This window comes from Gadus macrocephalus, chromosome 12 (genome assembly GCF_031168955.1).
Source record: "Gadus macrocephalus chromosome 12, ASM3116895v1".
In the NCBI taxonomy this organism is placed as follows: domain Eukaryota; kingdom Metazoa; phylum Chordata; class Actinopteri; order Gadiformes; family Gadidae; genus Gadus; species Gadus macrocephalus.
The window spans coordinates 15465892-15485792 of NC_082393.1; the positions used below are offsets into that span (position 1 = coordinate 15465892).

At 44.0% G+C, this 19901-nt stretch overlaps 1 protein-coding gene across 2 annotated transcripts in view; it reads left to right on the top strand.

Annotated features, from left to right (window-relative positions):
- plpp3 (phospholipid phosphatase 3) overlaps positions 1-18185 on the top strand; it is a 34434-nt gene extending 16249 nt beyond the window's left edge. Inside the window, exons 2-7 of one of the 2 annotated variants that reach the window (XM_060067989.1) lie at positions 1-113; positions 3545-3637; positions 3784-3971; positions 4092-4149; positions 7137-7313; positions 15530-18185. The exon at positions 1-113 is cut by the window's left edge and continues 42 nt beyond it. In XM_060067989.1, coding sequence (XP_059923972.1) covers positions 1-113; positions 3545-3637; positions 3784-3971; positions 4092-4149; positions 7137-7313; positions 15530-15658 — 758 coding nt within the window. In that variant the 3' untranslated portion in view covers positions 15659-18185. Of the gene's footprint in view, positions 114-756; positions 915-3544; positions 3638-3783; positions 3972-4091; positions 4150-7136; positions 7314-15529 lie in introns of both variants that reach the window. The other variant, XM_060067988.1, reaches the window with a different exon arrangement.
- Positions 18186-19901: the final 1716 nt, after the last annotated feature.

Here is a 19901-nt window from a genome sequence, read left to right on the forward strand (position 1 = left end):
CTTACCAGAGGGGCTTCTACTGCAGCGACAGCAGTCTGCGCTATCCTTACAAGGGCAGCACGGTCCCCACCTCCATGCTGATCGGTGTGGGGCTCACACTGCCCGTGGTGTCTGTAAGTCACCCCAACATAGCCCGACCGCGCCGGGCTGAGCACCCGCTCAAGCAGTACAGCAGCCTGATCACTGGAGGGGAACTGGGGGATTGGGCCAGAGGTGTATGGACGGATGGGAAAAAAGGTGCAAAAATTCTTCAAATTTAATCCAGACTTGCTGCTGAAGCTAGGTGTAAGATCGTGGTAAACACTTTTCTTTTGAAGAATCAAGGAATTCCTCCTGATATTTGAAATTGGTTGATCAATTTGAAATTACACCTCTTTGGACATCCTCCAGCCTCAAAACCCTGCCGTATCCCATGATCCTCTGCTGCCGGGGTGCTCCCTGTCCCCAACTGACTCCCCCTCCCCCGATCCCTCTGTTGTGTCCTGTGTCACTGACCTGTTGCTTTTATGTCTTCTTCTCCTCTCTCTCTCTCTCTCTCTCTCTCTCTCTCTCTCTCTCTCTCTCTCTCTCTCTCTCTCTCTCTCTCTCTCTCTCTCTCTCTCTCTCTCTCTCTCTCTCTCTCTCTTCTGTGTGTCTGTGTGTGTCAAGATCCGATTTCTGTGATCATTCTACCTTTCCTCTCTCTCTCACTGTCTCTGTCTCTCTTTGGCTCTCCCTTGTTCTCCCTCTCTCTCCCTTTCTTTGTGTCTGTTGTAGCTGGCCTGCCTTTCCTCATCATTGAGACTAGCACCATAAGGCCGTACCAGCGCGGGTTTTACTGTACAGACGAGTCCATCCGCTACCCCTATAAAATCGGAGAAACCATAAGCGACGCCGTGCTTTGTGCTGCTGGCACTCTCATTGCCATTTTTTTTGTAAGTCTACGTACATAGAAACCAACCTCTTATCTACCTTTTCCTCTACTCTCCCTATCTCTGCCCCTCCTTGACCATTCATATTTGTCTGGCCTGAAAGCTTCACAGTAGATCTTACGGAATTAGTAATATAATAACATTCAGCTTTCTTGCATATAACGAGATCATTAATGATTAACCATAACACATATATAAATATATATATATATATATATATATATATATATATATGCATATATATTCTAGTCTTTTATCTCCTTGCATGCAGTGCTTCTGTTCTTTCCGTGTAGAGTATGATGTGTCTCTCTTTTCTTGTCTGTCTGACTTCCTTCTTCAATATCCTTGCATTGTCATTTAAATGTCTCTAAATAAACAACTGTCTTTAACCTCATTCCATCTGTAATAGGAAGCTGTCTGTGTGATGGTGTGCCCGTGCATGTATGCATGCATGTGAGACTTAGAACCAGCCCTTCTCATGCCCCCAATGCCTGCCCCATCACCTTTGCCCTTTTTCAATCCGTGGCTAAATGTATCATGCCCTCTCCCCACTCCTCGTTGTCCTTAACTCAAAGACTGAGGCTTTCATCTTATTAAGCTAACAACATTTGATTAAAAAAAAGCATTTTAGGATATATACTTTATGAGTAAAATGGCATTCATGCATTATAAAGCAATTGCAAATGTCATCAAGTCCTCCAACGTCTTAAAAAAAGTGAGACTCTAATAAAGAAACATTCAATTGAAAAATAACTACCCTTTAAAAGAAAAGCTAGTAAAACGAATGGGTTTCAGTCAGAGAGCACATTCTTCTGAGAGTGAGCTCTCTCTGTTTCACTCTCTGCAGTCACCAGGCTATACATTAGAAGCTTGGTTGGGGTTAGTGGAAACATGAGATACTTCTGCATGGTGGCCTACACACACACACACACACACATTCACACACACACACACACACACACACACACACACACACACACACACACACACACACACACACACACACACACACACACACACACACACACACACACACACACACACACACACACACACACACACAGCAGACCAAGACACTGTTTTAATGCCACCAATATAAACAGCAGTGACACACATATTCACACACTTATGTATGTGTGTTTGTGTGTGTGCCATCCATGTGTGGCTGTATGTAAATTCTCACATTATCATGTGTGGCTTAAGCTGTCCTGTTTGCTGCAGCAGTATTCCATTAGTGGCTTCCACTACCGCTAAAGCGAAGCACACACACATTCACACAGATCCACTGAGGGAGTAGAGAGAGGGAGAGAGAGAGAGAGAAAGAGAGAGAGAGATAGGATAAAGGGAGTACAAATACCAACAAGACAATTCAGGTAGACAGATAGATATATCAATTTATTGATTGATTAATTTTATCTACCGACATTTGTATTTCCGTCAAATTCTTTAAAATGTATGTTTGCCATCGCTACATCCCCAAGAGAAAAAGCACACACATAGACTCCAATGTTTATTTAAATTGGTTCCAAGCCTGCATTCTGACCACCCTGTCGGCATGTGCACAAACACAAGCACACACATACAAACATAGACAAGACAAGACAGACATAAACATGCACATACCTGCATCGACGCAAAAGACTGAGAAGGGCACTTGGGTCAGACCATAGATTGAACATTGGGTCTTGACTCCATTCTTTGCTTGGTTAGTGATGGACATGTCATCATTTTCCTGGGGCATTTGAAAAGATTAACCGAGCAAGGCACCCCTAGACAATGTTAAGACAGCACCATTTCCAAAGGCTTGGCTTTACATTCTACCAGATGTTTTTTTTGTAACAGATTTAACTGCTGCAAAAGAATAATAATTTTTAGCTTGCCATTGTTCGTCCTGTAGCTAAACAGTTTACATTTGAAACCAGGAGACATGGACTATTTTTATTTTAGTACTATCTTCCCTCCTTTACTGCTTTACTCATCCCATGCTGGATTCCATAAACCAAGTGGTAAAACAATGCTTCCATCAATCAATCATCAACATACTGCCTGTGGGAAAGGCAGGCCATACTCATTCTGTCTACCAGTCTATCTATCTGTCTGTCTGTCTGTCTGTCTGTCTGTCTGTCTGTCTGTCTGTCTGTCTGTCTGTCTGTCTGTCTGCCTGTCCATCCCTCCGTCTCTTTCTTTGTGTTTGTGTGTGTGCCTTTTAACCCATACTCTGTTCATCCACTCTCCCAAAATTATTGCACAAACAATGTTGTCATAACCGCCTAAGGAGCTTTCTTTTAAAACGCATGCTGCCGCAGCTGGAACTACTCCACGAACAGCACAGGATTCATCACAATCTTTCTTTGACTTTTGCTTTAATCAGAGATGAGCATTCCAGGCTTGGAGAGTAAAAGTCCTTGTCAATGTTTTGAGCCAACTGTCGGGGATTATATCCAATAGGCTAATGTGGCTGATGATGTGTCCGATTAGAAACATTACAATGCCACAAAATCAGAGTGCTAACACGGCAGAAACTTTTACTCTCTAAACTAGGCGTTTTTCCCCACATGGGCTGTGACCCTGTTATTCACCAACTCATCAGGTTTGCATCCACTCACACTCATGTGATCTCCTTGCCTTTATAGATAGTGATTGGGGAGTGCTATAGGATCCACAGCCTCCACGAGGGAACCAAATCGTTTGTGGGGAACCCCTACGTGTCCGCTCTTTACAAACAGGTCAGTCGTCGTGATGCTGGGAAAAGGAAATGCAGCTTTTCATGGATGGACACAAACAAATGCTACATGACTTCACCATGACGTAATAGGAAGACAGTTATGTTCCATATAAAAATTATATATTTGGTTGTTGTGTGTGGGTTCAGGTGGGTGTGTTCATCTTTGGCTGCGCAGTCAGCCAGTCCTTCACGGACATAGCCAAGGTGTCGGTGGGTCGCATGAGGCCCCACTTCCTGGACGTCTGCCAGCCGGACTTTTCCACCATCAACTGCTCTTTGGGTTACATCACCGTCTATACCTGCCTTGGCCGGGACAGCAAAGTACAGGAGGCCAGGTGTGTATGCAACAACCTACATGCAGTCATGTGTAACACACAGGGGCATGTTGGTAACACATTGGGTCATGTATGTATGCACACTAAATGTGATTATATCAATCATTTTTTTCTCCCCAGAAAATCATTCTTCTCTGGACATGCCTCGTTTTCGATGTACACAATGCTGTACCTGGCTGTAAGTATTGATCCGGCTAGCTTAACAACACAGACATACGCACACACAGACACATTGCAAATATGTGTCTGAGAGAGAGAGAGAGCAAGAGAGAGAGAGACTGAGGCTGAGAGAGTACAAGGCCATAACAAAGCTGTAAAAGAGGGAATCCAATGTAGTTTCCAGACCATAGAAGGAAAGCTGTGATGAGAGCAAAACCATAGGGGGACCATGCAGGAGAGAGAGTCGCACAGTAATGAAGGTGAAAGAGAGAGAGATTAATGGAGAAAAAACAAAACCCTACTTTAGATTTGTCATCCAAGGGTGACATTCCAAGCTCAACAATGCGGCCCCTGGTTTTCCCTCAGCCTGAGCTCTGTCCTGGGGAGCTTCAATTCTGTCCTCGGGAGCCTCAGCTCTGTCCTGGGAAGCCTAAGCTCTGGCCTGGAGAGCCACAGCTCTGTCCTGGGAAGGCTGTTCTAACTGGGATTGTTCAGGCTAGCACCCACTGATCACCCGGCGCTGTCGACTTAGCTCACCGCTCACTGGCACATCTGGCGAGCGGTGCTCCAACATACTGAACGGAAAAGTCGGCTGATGCAGTCGCCCCGGTTGGAGCGTGTGAGTGAGCGAGCGGGCGAGGGAATGCTAGCGTCTAATGCAAACACAAAGTGTCTCCTTCAGGGCTGTGTTGTTCCTGTGGCTTACCTCAGCAGAGCTCAAGCCTACCGACATGTCAGTCAGATGGACAGACAGACAGACAGACAGACAGACAGACAGACAGACAGACAGACAGACAGACAGACAGACAGACAGACAGACAGACAGACAGACAGACAGACAGACAGACAGACAGACAGACAGACACACAGACAGCGAAGCAGGGCGCTGGCAGAGTAGCCGAAGCAGCCCCCGCAAGCATGTTTGTCAAGTAACCAATCCTCACCACAGCTATGCTTTGTCTCACGTTGTGGTGTGAACTCCAGAGAGAGATGTGGATTACAGTGTGTGTGTGTGTGTGTGTGTGTGTGTGTGTGTGTGTGTGTGCGTGTGTGTGTGTGTGTGTGTGTGTGTGTGTGTGTGTGGGGGGGGGGGGGGGGTGTACTTGTTGTAAAACATGCCCTTTTCTGATGTGTGCATGACTTTCTTCATTTCCGCTATTTGCAACCCCTTTAAGTCAAAGAGAGAGAAAGAGATATAGAAAGAGATCTGGGTAGGAGGGAGGGAGTGGGATTTTTCCAAAAACCGCCAGACTGCTTGTCTCTCTTACGTGTCCTCCACCATGGGAATCTGCCCGGGCTCCTTCTGTTTTTTTGTATTATTCAAGTGTAACGGTCACTTTGGGATGCACAGCAGATTCCCAAGAGCCGGCTGGTCAGAGAGGCAGATGCCAGAGTACTGTGTGTGTGTGTGTGTGTGTGTGTGTGTGTGTGTGTGTGTGTGTGTGTGTGTGTGTGTGTGTGTGTGTGTGTGTGTGTGTGTGTGTGTCTGTGTGTGTGTGTGTGTGTGTGTGTGTGTGTGTGTGTGTGTGTGTGTGTGTGTGTGTGTGTGTGTGTGTGTGTGTGTGATGAAGAGCAGGCAGATGAGGATGTGTCTTGGTACTGAGCAACGAGGAGCTTGTTGAGACCAGAACTGTTCAAAGGGCAGACTTCCTTATCTCATTGTGCCGTGTTTGTGTATTTGATTTGAAACATTGTTGCTATCTGTGTTTGGGCTAGCCGTGAATGGCCTAGGTTGCCACGGTTAAACAAACCTATAAACTGACCTATAAAAAGGGTGGTTTTTAACAGATTGAAAATATTGCATCAAGGGGAATGTGATATTTTCCCCTGGTTAGCAGGAAGTGAAGCGGTTGGGATGCAGAGTACCTAACAGAAGCCTATCGGGACGTGGCCCGGTCCCGTACCTGGGAACCTGCGGGCGGAGGAAGCCTGCGCTCCAAACATCCCTGGAGCAGATGGGCGGTGGAGGATGGGGGGGGGCTCTTCCTCGTTTGCATCAAGGATCAGACCAATGCAGTCGGTCTCATAGTCTGTGTAGGGGGGGGGCAACATCTACTGAAGGAGCAGGATGGGAGGGGGGGTTGTCTAAAGTAGTATTGTTCGTCTGGGCGAATAGAGAGAGAGCCCTTGATTGGGGGAGGAGGATGGCTAGGGGGAGGAGGGGAAGAGGCTTGACCTTGGCTGCAACCTGCTCTCTAGCTCTGCCTTAACCCCTCTTTGCCGGGTGTGAGAGAGAGGAAGTGGTGGAAGAGGATTTGAGAGTGGTGCAGGACTGCAGGAAGCGTGAGAAACCTGTGTTGACCTCACTATTCCTGCCTGTGTGTGTGTGTGTGTTCTCTTTGGTTGTGCTGTTTGTGCAGCTGGGAAGTATAGGTTCAGTCAAGTCTCTCAGAGGGCTGTGGTTTGTGTTGCTTAGTTTGTGTTAGTCGTTTATCCTCTGTCTGTGTGTGTGTGTGTGTGTGTGTGTGTGTGTGTGTGTGTGTGTGTGTGTGTGTGTGTGTGTGTGTGTCTCTTTCTCTCTGTGGGTCTGCTGGGCATCCCTCCTTTGATTCATTTTAAAACGGTCAGACACCGAAACAAACACACACACACCCACACACCACAGACACAGACACACTACATACCACACACACACACACACACACACACACACACACACACACACACACACACACACACACACACACACACACACACACACACACACACACACACACACACACACCTACACACACACACACACACACACACACACACTACATACCACACACACACACACACACACACACACTACATACCACACACACATACACACAGACACACACACCCAAGGGTTGCAACACATTTATTGAAGGCTAATTGATATAAACATGTTCTTCCAGGTGTTCAACAGGAAACGTAATATCGAACCAGTATTGCTCAGGGACCTCAAGTTACAGTCATTCATTATGTTGTTCATAATAAACATTATTATCCCTCTCTCTCTCTCCTCCGCCCTCCCTGCAGTTCTACCTTCAGTCCAGGTTCACGTGGCGCGGGGCGCGGCTCCTGCGGCCCCTGCTCCAGTTCACCCTGCTGATGATGGCCTTCTACACGGGCCTCTCGCGGGTCTCTGACCACAAGCACCACCCCACCGACGTGCTGGCCGGCTTCTTCCAGGGGGCCCTGGTGGCCTGCTGCACAGTGAGTGAATCGCCTGCTTACTGATGCGTGGCAGTACTGACACACTCAGCCTCCACCATGTTGAACTCTGAACCTCATTGTAATGCCTCTCTCCCAAGCATTGAGGAACCCCTTTTAAAAACGCTTACCCCCCCCCCCCCCACATGGCTCTTTGTATTCTTATTGCATTTTCATTATACACCAACCGTTCTCCGTACTGCTGTCTATCGCTCTCTCTGAAAAACAGACTAGGCAGTGAAGTGAGGAGAATCTGATTCCCTATAATGAAGAACACATTGCTGGGAACCAAGCCTGTGTGTGTGTGTGTGTGTGTGTGTGTGTGTGTGTGTGTGTGTGTGTGTGTGTGTGTGTGTGTGTGTGTGTTTTTGTTTGTTTGTTAAGTCCTATATATTACTACACACTTCATCCCTTTATTGTTGACATATAGTCATGGTGACATACCGTCATGGCAGTCGCCATATTTCCGTTAACCAGTAGCGTACCGTGGGGTTTAAGTCAGGGCCTTCAGTAACGAACTCCATCAACGGCCAACCTCCAAACACTCAGACATGCACACAAATGTCATATTAGGTGCCGATACAGCCAACACAGCCACAATATGCGCTACTGCGTAACATCCACAACAAGACAGTTGATCTTCAGCAACAACAACAGCGCACACGCACACCACTTTGCATTACAGAAGAGCTAGAGTAATGCAGCATCACCATCTGATCTTTCCTTATGTTACTCCGCAACCAGATTGCACATCACACACATGACACAAAAACAAGTGTTTTTCGCAACTTCAACGGATTCAATAAAGTAGCCTATAGCGACAGTATTACAAGTGCAATGTCAGTTCATTAACAAAAATGAAACATATATATATCTGCCTTTATGCCAGATATTTTACAACAGCTATTCCAGCCAGAATATTAAACCCACAGGATTAGTAGTGAACGGGTTCATTCAATTTGCTTACTAAGCGGCATCTACACACAGCATTACCATTAAGCCTACTGCCCAAATTCCAGCTATATGTTTGTGATTCCAACCATTACAAAAAATGTGTTTTAAAGGCCCACTATGCAACTTCGGGCATTTCTTCGCTGTTTTCTTGGTTTTGGCACGCACATTTCTCTACACAGCGCCCCCTACAGCTTCGTAGTAGATATTTCACAACACTGTCGTAACAACTCGTTGACGACCCTTCCCCATGCACTTCTACGTGAGCCATGTGCATTTGTTTTCAAAGAAGCCGGCGAATGCGTGGAGCCATGTCCGAAGTAGATGTTCATAAAGTGTAGGCAAGGTTATACATTTTTTAAATGGTGTATTTGTATTGCAATAAACATAAATCCATCCTTTTTTATAGTTGACGGGGAGAATGTATATACTAGATTATAATTGTTATATCTTAGGTTGAACAGAACAATCAGTGTAAGAGGTTTGGCCAACATAATAATCTAAATGAACAAGAACCTGGATTCGGGGATTCAGTCTGTATCTGGGGGATGAGACGGACGAACAGCAAAACAGCCATGGAAACAAAGGTGTTTATATGGTTGCAACCAAGCAAGCTAGAAACATACAGGGCTCACAACAAAACGGTCGAGAAAACAATTTTTACAGGGCTCACAACAAAATGGTTGAGCAAACACATTTGTACAGAGACTATCAACATCAAGAATACCAAGAAGACAAAGTTCACCCAAGGGTACTTTCAATTTCAAAAGCAACACGGCCAAGTCGGTGTCTGATTTGCAGTCTTCTTTTTCTTTCAGTTCACGCTATTCCTGAAAAGCTTGCCCAACGTTTACTCGTGTCTGGCCTCTCTGTCGGTCAGTCTCCCTTTTCTCTTCTGTTCCTCCGACATTGGGTTTCTCTGTCTCTTTTTAGTCGGCTGAGGCCTGTTTCAGGTAGCTGGTTTTGAGGCAACCCCGAGTTTGTTCGCTCTGAGTTAATGGAAACTCTGGGTTTTCCGTTTCAGGTAGCAGGTTCAGCGCAACCGAGAGTTAGGCAACTTACGCCGTGGGTCTAACCTGCTCGGGAGGTGGTTAGACCTACTCTGAGTTTGTTGTCTATAAGGCTGAAGGCAGCTCTCCGACAGAAGGAAGTGTTAGAAATGGCATGTCCTTTTCTACGAGAGCCTGCGGACGTAGAGGCTGCGATCCTCAGAGGGAATCTCCGTGAGGAACGATTATTAAGACGCCGGCTGGATATACTTTATTTTCCTGATAATATTCTTCACGAGCGCTATCGTTTTTCAGCGCAATCTATCATTTATTTAGACCACCTTCTCAGCCCCCATGTTAACTCTCAAACGCAGCGGGGGCATGCTTTAAAGGCACCCAGTGCAACTTTATGTGAACATTCAATGAAAAATAAACATTCAATTTCTAGTCTTTCTTACACGTAGTAAGTTTCAATAACTCCATACCATTACATATCGACATTCAAGGAGCAAAGATGAGACGTCGTTGTGTGGTGAGAACTGATAGAAAATCGTAAACAACAACAATCGCCGGTGGGGAGAAGCCATTTTTCCATTGACTGGAAGCCTGCTTTATTTATTGTAGGTTACAAAAAATAAAGAAAATGGCGGCATATCGATTTTGTATCAGTTCTCACCACACAACGACGTCTCATCTTTGCTGCTTAAATGTCGGTATGTAATGGTATGGAGTTATTGAAACTTACTACGTGTAAAAAAGACTAGAAATTGAATGTTTATTTTTAAGCCTCGAACGTTGCACTGGGTGCCTTTAAGTTTAAGGTTTTTTTTTAACGCAATTAACGCATTTGCAGAATGATCCGCCCTGTGCATCCCACCCGCTCTGTACTACAGTCACTTTAACGTTGTGGCTTTCCAATGATCAGAGTAGCTGACTAACCACGGACCTATAACTGCTGCAAGTCAAGAAACGCATATTAAGAATGCAGGGCAGAAAATACCCTGGTACTGCTTTTAACCAGATGCTTCTTCTCTACATGCACTTGCTCAGCATAATCGTCTGCATTGTTCACTGGAGTAAAACCCTTTGAGTAAACTGTTCAACTAAATAACTTGTCCCACCACAGCCCGTGTTCTAATAAAGACAATCTACTTTTTATGAGGATTTCTTTATTTCCTGAAAGCACAAAAAAAGTCATTCATATTGGGTATGTTTTTAGAGCAGGGAACAGTATCCCAGTTTGCACCTCACCCACCTTTAACTTATGTTCCAAAATGTGGATCTCCAAAGCATCCTTTTGCATCTTTTGCCTAAGGTGGTCCATTTCAAAGTCTGCTTTGTGTATTTGCTTTTCTAGATAGATTTTATATAAGTCTTTGACTGGAAGCTATAGGAATGCAAAAGATGAGATTGGATTTCACAGTGCCAAGTAGAGCGTTTCATTATAATTCCAGGGAGAATCTTACAGAGGTAAACTGAGATTTAGAAGTGGATGGCCTCTCATTGGATTCGATTTCATCCTGTTTGAGAGAAAGAAGATGTCAGTTTTAAATTGTACAACGCTATCATCAACTTTTAGAGGTTATTTTTAAAAGGTGTTAACCTCAATAGGCCTTTCCTCTTCCCTTTCGAATGCCACAGACAATGTTTCTCCATCATCTTCCTGTAATGACATTAACGGTTGTGTTCAGCAATTACCAAGACATTATTAATAATCTGTGGAAGGTGAAGAATTTATACAATTGCATGGAGGTTGGTGAGGGCATCTGGTTCAAGTGGGGCGATGACGCCATCAGTAACTGGAAGAAGATGATTAGACAGTGAAATTATTACTTGAGCCAGAATATTGCCCCATCTAATTTGCAACGCGCTGGGTTGCGTGTACATATTTAATTATTTTGAATAACCAACCTCTTATAAAGGCACTTCTATCCGGGGGGGGTGGGGGAGCTCCCCCCAGGGATGCCCTCAGCCACAGGACCCATACTCTGTTGGCTGAGGGCCATCTCCTCAGCCTCTGTGAGGGCTGCAGAGGTGGACCCCCTCCAGTCTGCCGGGGCTCTGCTTTTTTTCGATTTGCTAACATGGAGGAAAATGTTACCCTAATATTCAGTAAGCGCTATTTTGAAGATATATATATATATATATATATATATATATATATATATAATGCATTTTGCCTAGGAGTAGCCTTCTAATATATCTAAATCCTATTAAATATTGGCAGTGTTGGGGTGGCTGAGAAATGTACTACTTACATTTTCTGCTTAAATATGGGCCCATCACATGTTGAATATAGCTGTTAAATTAGGTAGAGCAGGCAAAACAGCACAATTGATTTGATTTCAATTAAACATTAGTTTACCTGTTTGAACTATGTTTTTGTACTTCATCTTCATTTGCTGCCAAGTCCTCTTGGGGCAACTCAGGTTGTTCCTGCGTAAATTGACACACACACACACACACACACACACACACACACACACACACACACACACACACACACACACACACACACACACACACACACACACACACACACACACACACACACACACACACACACACACAGATAGCCCTATGTCACACATACACCCCACCCATTAACACACACATACACAAATATGCATGTGGACATCTTCCCTAACCCCAAACATGTGCAGACAGCAATTACATTCTTACCCAACCATATTCATAACATTGACACTGCAGACACACACAGACATATAGACACACGTACACACACACAATAACACACACAAACAGACACACACACGCTCACATAAACATGCATGCACATCATTAATGCCTCAACCAAGTACACATTTATTGTATTGTTATGGGTAAACCAGCACGTGAAACACACACACACACACACACACACACACACACACACACACACACACACACACACACACACACACACACACACACACACACACACACACACACACACACACACACACACACACACACAAAGCGCAGTCCAACCCCTGCTGATTGGAACAGTGGGTTCAGTTTTACGATACTTCACTCCCATTCTGATTTCCCCACTGTAAGGGGAAACCAACATCTGGTAGCACTTCTCTGCTGAGCTGCTCCTGCTCCTCCTTTCCTCTGAGAGCATTGCACAGGACTAGAAGGAGGATCATGGGGGACAGACCAAAAGGTATTAAACCTGGGAGCCTAAGATCCTCAATAAAGCTTAAATTACCCCCACAGAAAAACCCCAGCTAAAATTCGAGAAAATGGATGGTCACTCAGACAAAATGACCATACTCTGGTTTGATCAATAGCCCAAATGGCTTCCATTATATTGGCTAGGGGTGGTGTGAACGCTTCCAAATCTAGATTTTTTAACCACTAATATTGCTCAAAATATCACCAAACCTCCACAGTAGCATGACTAGGGTCCCTACACATAAAAATAAGCATTAACAACTTAGTTATACTACTTGGAGTTTATTAAAGAAGACTGTTTTTCCAAGTCTGTGCCTTGCCGGTAGGTCCATGTTTCAAGGAAGTCCACACAAGTCGATTACCGGCTACTGTAAATAATATAATAGAGGTGCCAACAATTTATCAAGAGGGGAGAATGTTAAGTTAAATTTTCATTATCAATTATATTTTTTAGGGTAGCCGGTAATCGACTTGTGTGGACTTCCTGGAAACATGGACCTTTGAGCAATATTAGTGGTAGCCAATATAATGGAAGCCATTTGTGCTTTTACATTGCTCCGGGCATTCGCGGGCAAGCTCTATACTCGATTGTCGACGAAAAAAAGTGTCTGGTGGGCTTATTTTATGGGTCTTCATACCGAAAAAGACCCTGGGTTCAATTTTCACACTTTATCATTCAATTGACATGGTGTTTGAATTTGGTTTAACACATACATTTATTGGATAATCAAATAGCTCAAAACAAAATGATGGAAATAACTGCCGGAGCAACGCCTCAGTTAACTCTGGGATAAGCCAGGAAGTTCCTACCTGTCACATTTGGCCATCCACTCTGACCCAGTTTTCCACGAGGGGTATGGTGAAGGTCAAGCGAGACTTAAGTCAAACAGGAAGCAGCTGTCAGAGAGAAAGAGAGAGAAAGCGTAGGGGTGGTGTTGGTTTATTTACAGGGTTCATTGTCACCATCAGAGATGGAGGAGGGTCGAGGAGTCAGGTCAGACACAACGCTCAGCCAAGGGTTGTTTGTTTCCTGTCTTCCTCTTTCTCTGCCGCTCTCATGTCCTCTTAAAAACAGACGGAGACACAAAGAAAACAGTGAAAGCTGCTAGATCGTAGGCCAGTCAGTGTCTGGTGGTCATTATAGTCCCAAATGGCTGCTTGATAACCCTTCGCCAACACAATGGAACCCAACAACCTCACTTTACTTTGGTTTTCAGTAAAGAACAAGGATGTGGGAGATTCTACACAGTTGTTGACTAAAAAGTGTCTAAATCTACTGCAATTGTTACTTTTCCCCTCTAAAGCAAAAGGTCTTTATTTTGTTTTTCTTATGTTTGCACTATCTGAGCTCAATCACTTCCTTTGTGACTCACATTTGACATTGCTCAGATGTGACCTCATTTGGGGCAACCACATTTTGATTGATTCGAAACATGAACTCACAAGAACATGAATTTGAATACGCAAACATACACATACTTAAAAAGAGCTCGCACAAATTTTCCTGCTGAGACCAGAGGTTCCCGCTGGCTTGTTTCCAGCTAAACGGCATTAAAGAGCGCACTCTCCCCCTTGTCCCGTCATAGCCAACTTTGCACACTCAGCCTTTTGAACACAATGGACCAGGAGTGAGTTGCACGCACATACACATAGTATGCATTCACGTACATGCACAAAACAAACAGACTTGAACAGTGCTCATTGGAGACTGGGAAGATGGTTCGTGTCTGGTTGTTTTAATGGGAGATACAGTCATTCTGCCAAATGATTTCTGTCATTGAAAGGTCACCCGTAAAGGTCACAAAATGCCAGGTCTCCCCACACATGCCGGCATGAGCGCCCACTTTCTCACTTACATGGAAACACACATACACACACACACACACACACACACACACACACACACACACACACACACACACACACACACACACACACACACACACACACACACACACATATACACACACACACTCAAAACACAATCTCACACACTTAAGGACTAACCAGCCAGCTCATTACCCTCTATGGTGGCAATGTATCCACCACTGATCTCCTTTGACATTTGTGACCAGAGACCATACCAGCTGTCTCTTTAGCCAGCAATTCACATGTTCTAGGCGGACTGTGTCTGCCTAGATGAGATTTTGAAGGGACATGAGGGATAGTTACTCCAGCTGACTATAATGAGAAAGAATTCCCAGGGTGTTAGTCCCTCTACGGGAATGCAGAGAGCATTTTGACCTGCTGCTCAGCGGGCCTTTCCCCTGTCGGCCCAGAGCCGGCCGGAGAGCGGCATGAAGCTCTCCCTCCGGAGCCCAGGGTCTTCCTAACAGCAGCCCTCATCATTTGTTGGGACAGTATGTTCTATAGTCCCATTTCCTGCCCACCCATTCCCAGTCTCCTTTTGGTTGTATGATGTCATCAGGACCTCAGGAAGAGGTTTCTCATCCTTTGACTTTGAATTTCTGACTCAGCAGTCTGCCTCCATTTTCCCAGGAAATAGGTCTGTATAATTGCCTGGGAGACTTTGTAACCAAGATGTGGTTGTTTTTCTGTTTCTTTTGAGAATGATTCTAATTATTGACTATGATTGGGCTGATGACGCAAGGTTGAGCCCATAAGATCAGCTTCCTGTATTTGAATCTCACTTTTATGGTGTGCAGCTCCTAGATCACTTCCTCCTGCCAGATCGCTTTACTAATGGAGCTGAACCCCGCCAGGATGTTGTCATGCCACCTAGTTCATTTTCCAAATTTTCTTCAATTCTGAGTGAAGAATTATTATTATGAGTCCGGTTCAACAGGAAAGGCAGAATTTCCATACCTTTCCCTCTTTGATTCTTCTTTTCTTTGAGCTCTCTAGAATGTTGTTTATGATCCCAACCCCCCATCTCTCATCCTCTCCCACTTCCTCCCTGTGTGTCCACCAATGGTTCTTGCATTGTTACTGATCACTTTCTTTCTCTCTCTCTCTCTCTCTCTCTCTCTCTCTCTCTCTCTCTCTCTCTCTCTCTCTCTCTCTCTCTCTCTCTCTCTCTCTCTCTCTCTCTCTCTCTCTCTCTCTCTCTCTCTCTCTCTCTCTCTCTCCTTCCACCAGGTGTACTTAGTGTCCGATCTGTTCAAACCCAAGACCCCGCCGGCCACGCCACCTCCCTCGCCCATCAAGAAGGAGCTCCTGCCTTCCTCTGACATCATCGACCGGAGCAAACACCACAACATGGTGTGAGACCAGGGGGGCCGTGGCACTCTACGCCTCCTTTTTCTTTCCTCCCTTGTGACTGAGGAGCCAATTGCAGTGCTGCTCAACCCTCCCCATCAGACAGTAGAATGTAGCGAGGAGAGACGATACGGCTGCTTCTCCAACGTTAACCCTCCTCCGCCGTGCGCCGCCTTCAACGGGCCCCAAACAACACACTGTAGGTAGAAAAAGGCCCTGGGACGTGAGATTTGCACACACAAAGTCCACTATCAGTATCCAGACGAATTATTCACTGCCGTTATGTTTACTACTATCCACCCGCCCGTTGTGTTTGTGTTTGACCAATAGTTACCGAAAATAATTTGAAGCTATAGAAGTATGACTTAAAGTAAGATCAACGAGGGCTGGGGGTTTAGAAGGAGGGGGTTTGGCGTTGAAGTGAAACATCCTCTGGGTATGAATGCTTTGTCCTCTATGTACACAAAAAAAAGTGGAGAGATTGAAAGACGAAGAAACATAAAACAAACGATTTAAGGAAATTCATGTGATTCTTAGACAAAGATACTGCATCGAAGGAAGATGGATCTCGTCTCTGTGTGGCCTATATACGCCGTAAAAAAAAACACCCCATGCGATCCGTAGGAACATTATAACTGTGCGGTATACCTAGCAGCACAGATATATTAACAGTATAGAGAAAAACAATGTTAAACATATAGCACTATTTTTAATTTGTTTTACATTACAGTGTCCATTATCACCACTCGCTGCCTGAGATGTGTTGTCTGTGAAAGCGCTTAATGATGCTGTCGTCACGGCGACAGAAGCAAGAGTTAGAAATTACGTAATCGTCAAACTCCATATCTGGTGAAGACAAAGTCGATCAGTCACTCCTCATAGAACCAGAACAGTGAGACACACTACATTTCCAATACTGTAATGTTTGGGACAGGTTACCACTCGGCGAGATCAGCATCAGCAGCCGTCAGTGAGCAAGGGGAAGGGTTCTAAGGACCAGGGTTTACAACCAGGACCCTCTTTCTCCTGACTCATGAACTCTTGTGTCAATTTGACTAGCGCATCAAGCGTTTCACAGTGAACTATCATAGCAGCCCGAACCCGGGATGTTGCATTTCATTTTTTATATATATTTTTGGAAGGGGGAAATGTGAAATGTAGGGGGTCTATTTTCTTTGGATGTAGGGGGGGGAGGGGGTTAGAATCTCTCAGGACCTGGGCGAGGGGTGTGGCTGTGCCATGCTTCTTGCTCTGGCGTCGGAGCCGTCTGATTGGTTGCTTGACAGGAAGGGGATTGGTGGGGCAAAAGCATAGGGGTGTGGTCTGTCACCTTGGAAAGATGGCATTGATTGACAGCTAAGCTGGCACATTATTTGGGGATCTTCCCGCTGGTAGGGAGGGGCTCTCACCTGCCCAATAGCTCATAATCAGTGTGTGTCTGTGTGTGTGTGTGTGTGTGTGTGTGTGTGTGTGTGTGTGTGTGTGTGTGTGTGTGTGTGTGTGTGTGTGTGTGTGTGTGTCTGTGTGTGTGTGTATGTGATTGTGTGCCTAATGTGAATTTTGTATTTTGTCCATTATACTCATGTGGTTGTCATGGTGTACTTTACTTGTACATATCCCGTGTGTGTGTGTGTGTGCGTGCGTGTGTGTGTGCGCGCGAGTATGATGCATGGATGAATGCCAGTTTGTAACTGCTCTGCCCTTTACTTTTATCCTTTGTGTGTGTGTGTGTGTGTGTGTGTGTGTGTGTGTGTGTGTGTGTGTGTGTGTGTGTGTGTGTGTGTGTGTGTGTATGTATGCATGTGTAGACTCCCTGCTCCTCCCCCCCCACACTTTTCGTCACACACTGTTGTCTGAGCCAAGTGTGTGTGTGTTAGCGTGTGTGTGTTGGCGTCCATGTACGTGTGCCACTTTGCATTTGAGAGTGTGAGGCCTTGGGACTTCCCAGTCAGGTGAAGCTTATTCAAAACTTTGGATCTAATATTTTATTATCTTTCAACCTATATGTGTGTTCCAGTGTAATCACTAACAGTTGTACAGTACCACTTGCATACAGCAGCTCTTCCTACTACACACAGCCGCAGACTCCAGGCCCCGCCATTGTTGCACACCTTCTCTCATCGTACAGTCCGTCCCATCATCTCAACAAGCGTTCTACTTACCTTATTTTTTATATATATATAAATAATGTATAGATCAGTACAACACCATTAACTCTGTAAGATATTGTTCCTAAATGTGTTTAAATATATCCACTATGATTACAGACCTGTGTTCTTTGCAAAGTGCTGCTTTCAAAGCATTGATTGACTGATTTATTGTCCTTGTATCTAGATAACAAAAAATGTAAATTGTGGTAATTATGTTTTTAATATGCGTTCAACCACAAAATACACACAAAATGTATTCAATACACCATTAGTATTTTTTTTAATCTCTCATTTTAGTATAAAAGAAATAGCAACATTTGTTTCTTTCTGCTAAATCTACTCTAATACATGCGATAAATAAAAATGAAAAGCTCATTACCAACACACCTTTGCTTTGTGCGTTTTATTGTTGTGTCTTCACCCCATCATCACAGATTAGATGGGTACTCTACTCTAGGTGGTCCACTCTCAGACAAAAGGTGGGAAGGTCTGCAGCCTATCTTTAAGAATCCTTGAGCAAGTCACCCCCATATTGCTTCCCTGCTACAAGCACAATGTCAGCCTCACACTTTTTGCAAAACAATACACACAGTGATTTGCAAAACACTAAACACACTTGTATACTTTAGACACAGAAGTATATCAGGATGACACTTCCTTGCCATTCCAAAGCACTGACAGCCAAATTACCACACCTATGAGCCAATTGGTTAAACACAGCCATAAGGTACGCAAACACATGCTTGCTTAATTGTAGACATCAGGTTCAAGCACTATAAACATGCAGCAGGTTAGTTCACTAGCCTTTACTGTTACCAAAATTGAAGGAGTCAGAAGAATAGTGAGGGTGAGAAGGGGAATCAACAGAAAAGAAGGAGGTATAAGAAGAGGATTCAAGATTCAAAGGTTTTACTGTATTTGTCACATACTCATACAGGATATGCAGTGAAATGTTTGTGTGACATACTCTGTATTATCTGTGCTTACTGTAATAAAATAAAATAATACAATACAATAAAAAATACAATACAATACAATATAAGTTTTAACAAATGAAGAAAATTATATTATGTACAATTAAAAATGTAACACAGGTAGAGGTATTGTGCAAACTGGTCAGGGTTACAGTAAAGTGGTAACCCTTCCTTTTACAGTACCCTAATTACTAGGAATTTACCCGGTAAATATATGGTAAATCATAGTGTATTACTGGGTAATTACCGCAGGTAATAAGAAGGTAAATACACAGGAATTACAGCTGTAGTACTAAGTAAAACCTCCACTATTACCCATCAAGTACCGTGTGGTTCTAACTGTTTCAGGTTGGTAATAACTTGTACTTCCTAGGAAATAAGGCAACCAATTCTTAGAAACACCTATTAATTCAAGTTACAATTGTAGTTATCCAAGGTTTATGTCGGTAACAGCCCAAGTTGAATGATGTACTATCTAGAAATTAGCATAGTACTTTCCAATAAATTACTTTTTCTTACATAGTTATTATTCATAGCTACACCTATTTAGAAAGGGTTTATTCGATTTACCTTAGTAACAACCGGACTCATACCTGGTAACAACCTCCGCAGGAACCGTTTTCCTAGTGTCATGGTACATCTTCTTAAATACTGGGTACGAAGCCGTTTGTTTCCGTGGTGTTACCACGTCATTACCATATCATTTGTAATAGATACATTCCATTGTCCATGCAGTAAACTGGAACTTGTACCATGTACGTTCTGCAACGTTACTAAGTAAAACATGACAATTTACCAAGTAAGTAATCTGAAACTGTACTGTAAAAGGAAGCCTCGTTTGTTTCCATGGTATTACCAGGTTCTTACCATATAATTTGTAATAGATACATTCCATTGTCCATGCAGTAAACTGGAACTTGTACCATGTACGTTCTGCAACGTTACTAAGTAAAACATGACAATTTACCCAGTAAGTTAGCTGAAACTGTACTGTAAAAGGAAGCCTAGTTTGTTTCCATGGTATTAGGCCTACCAGGTTCTTACCATATAATTTGTAATAGATTATTCCCTTTTCCATTCAATCAACACAAACTTGTACCATGTATGTTCTGCAACATTACTAAGTAA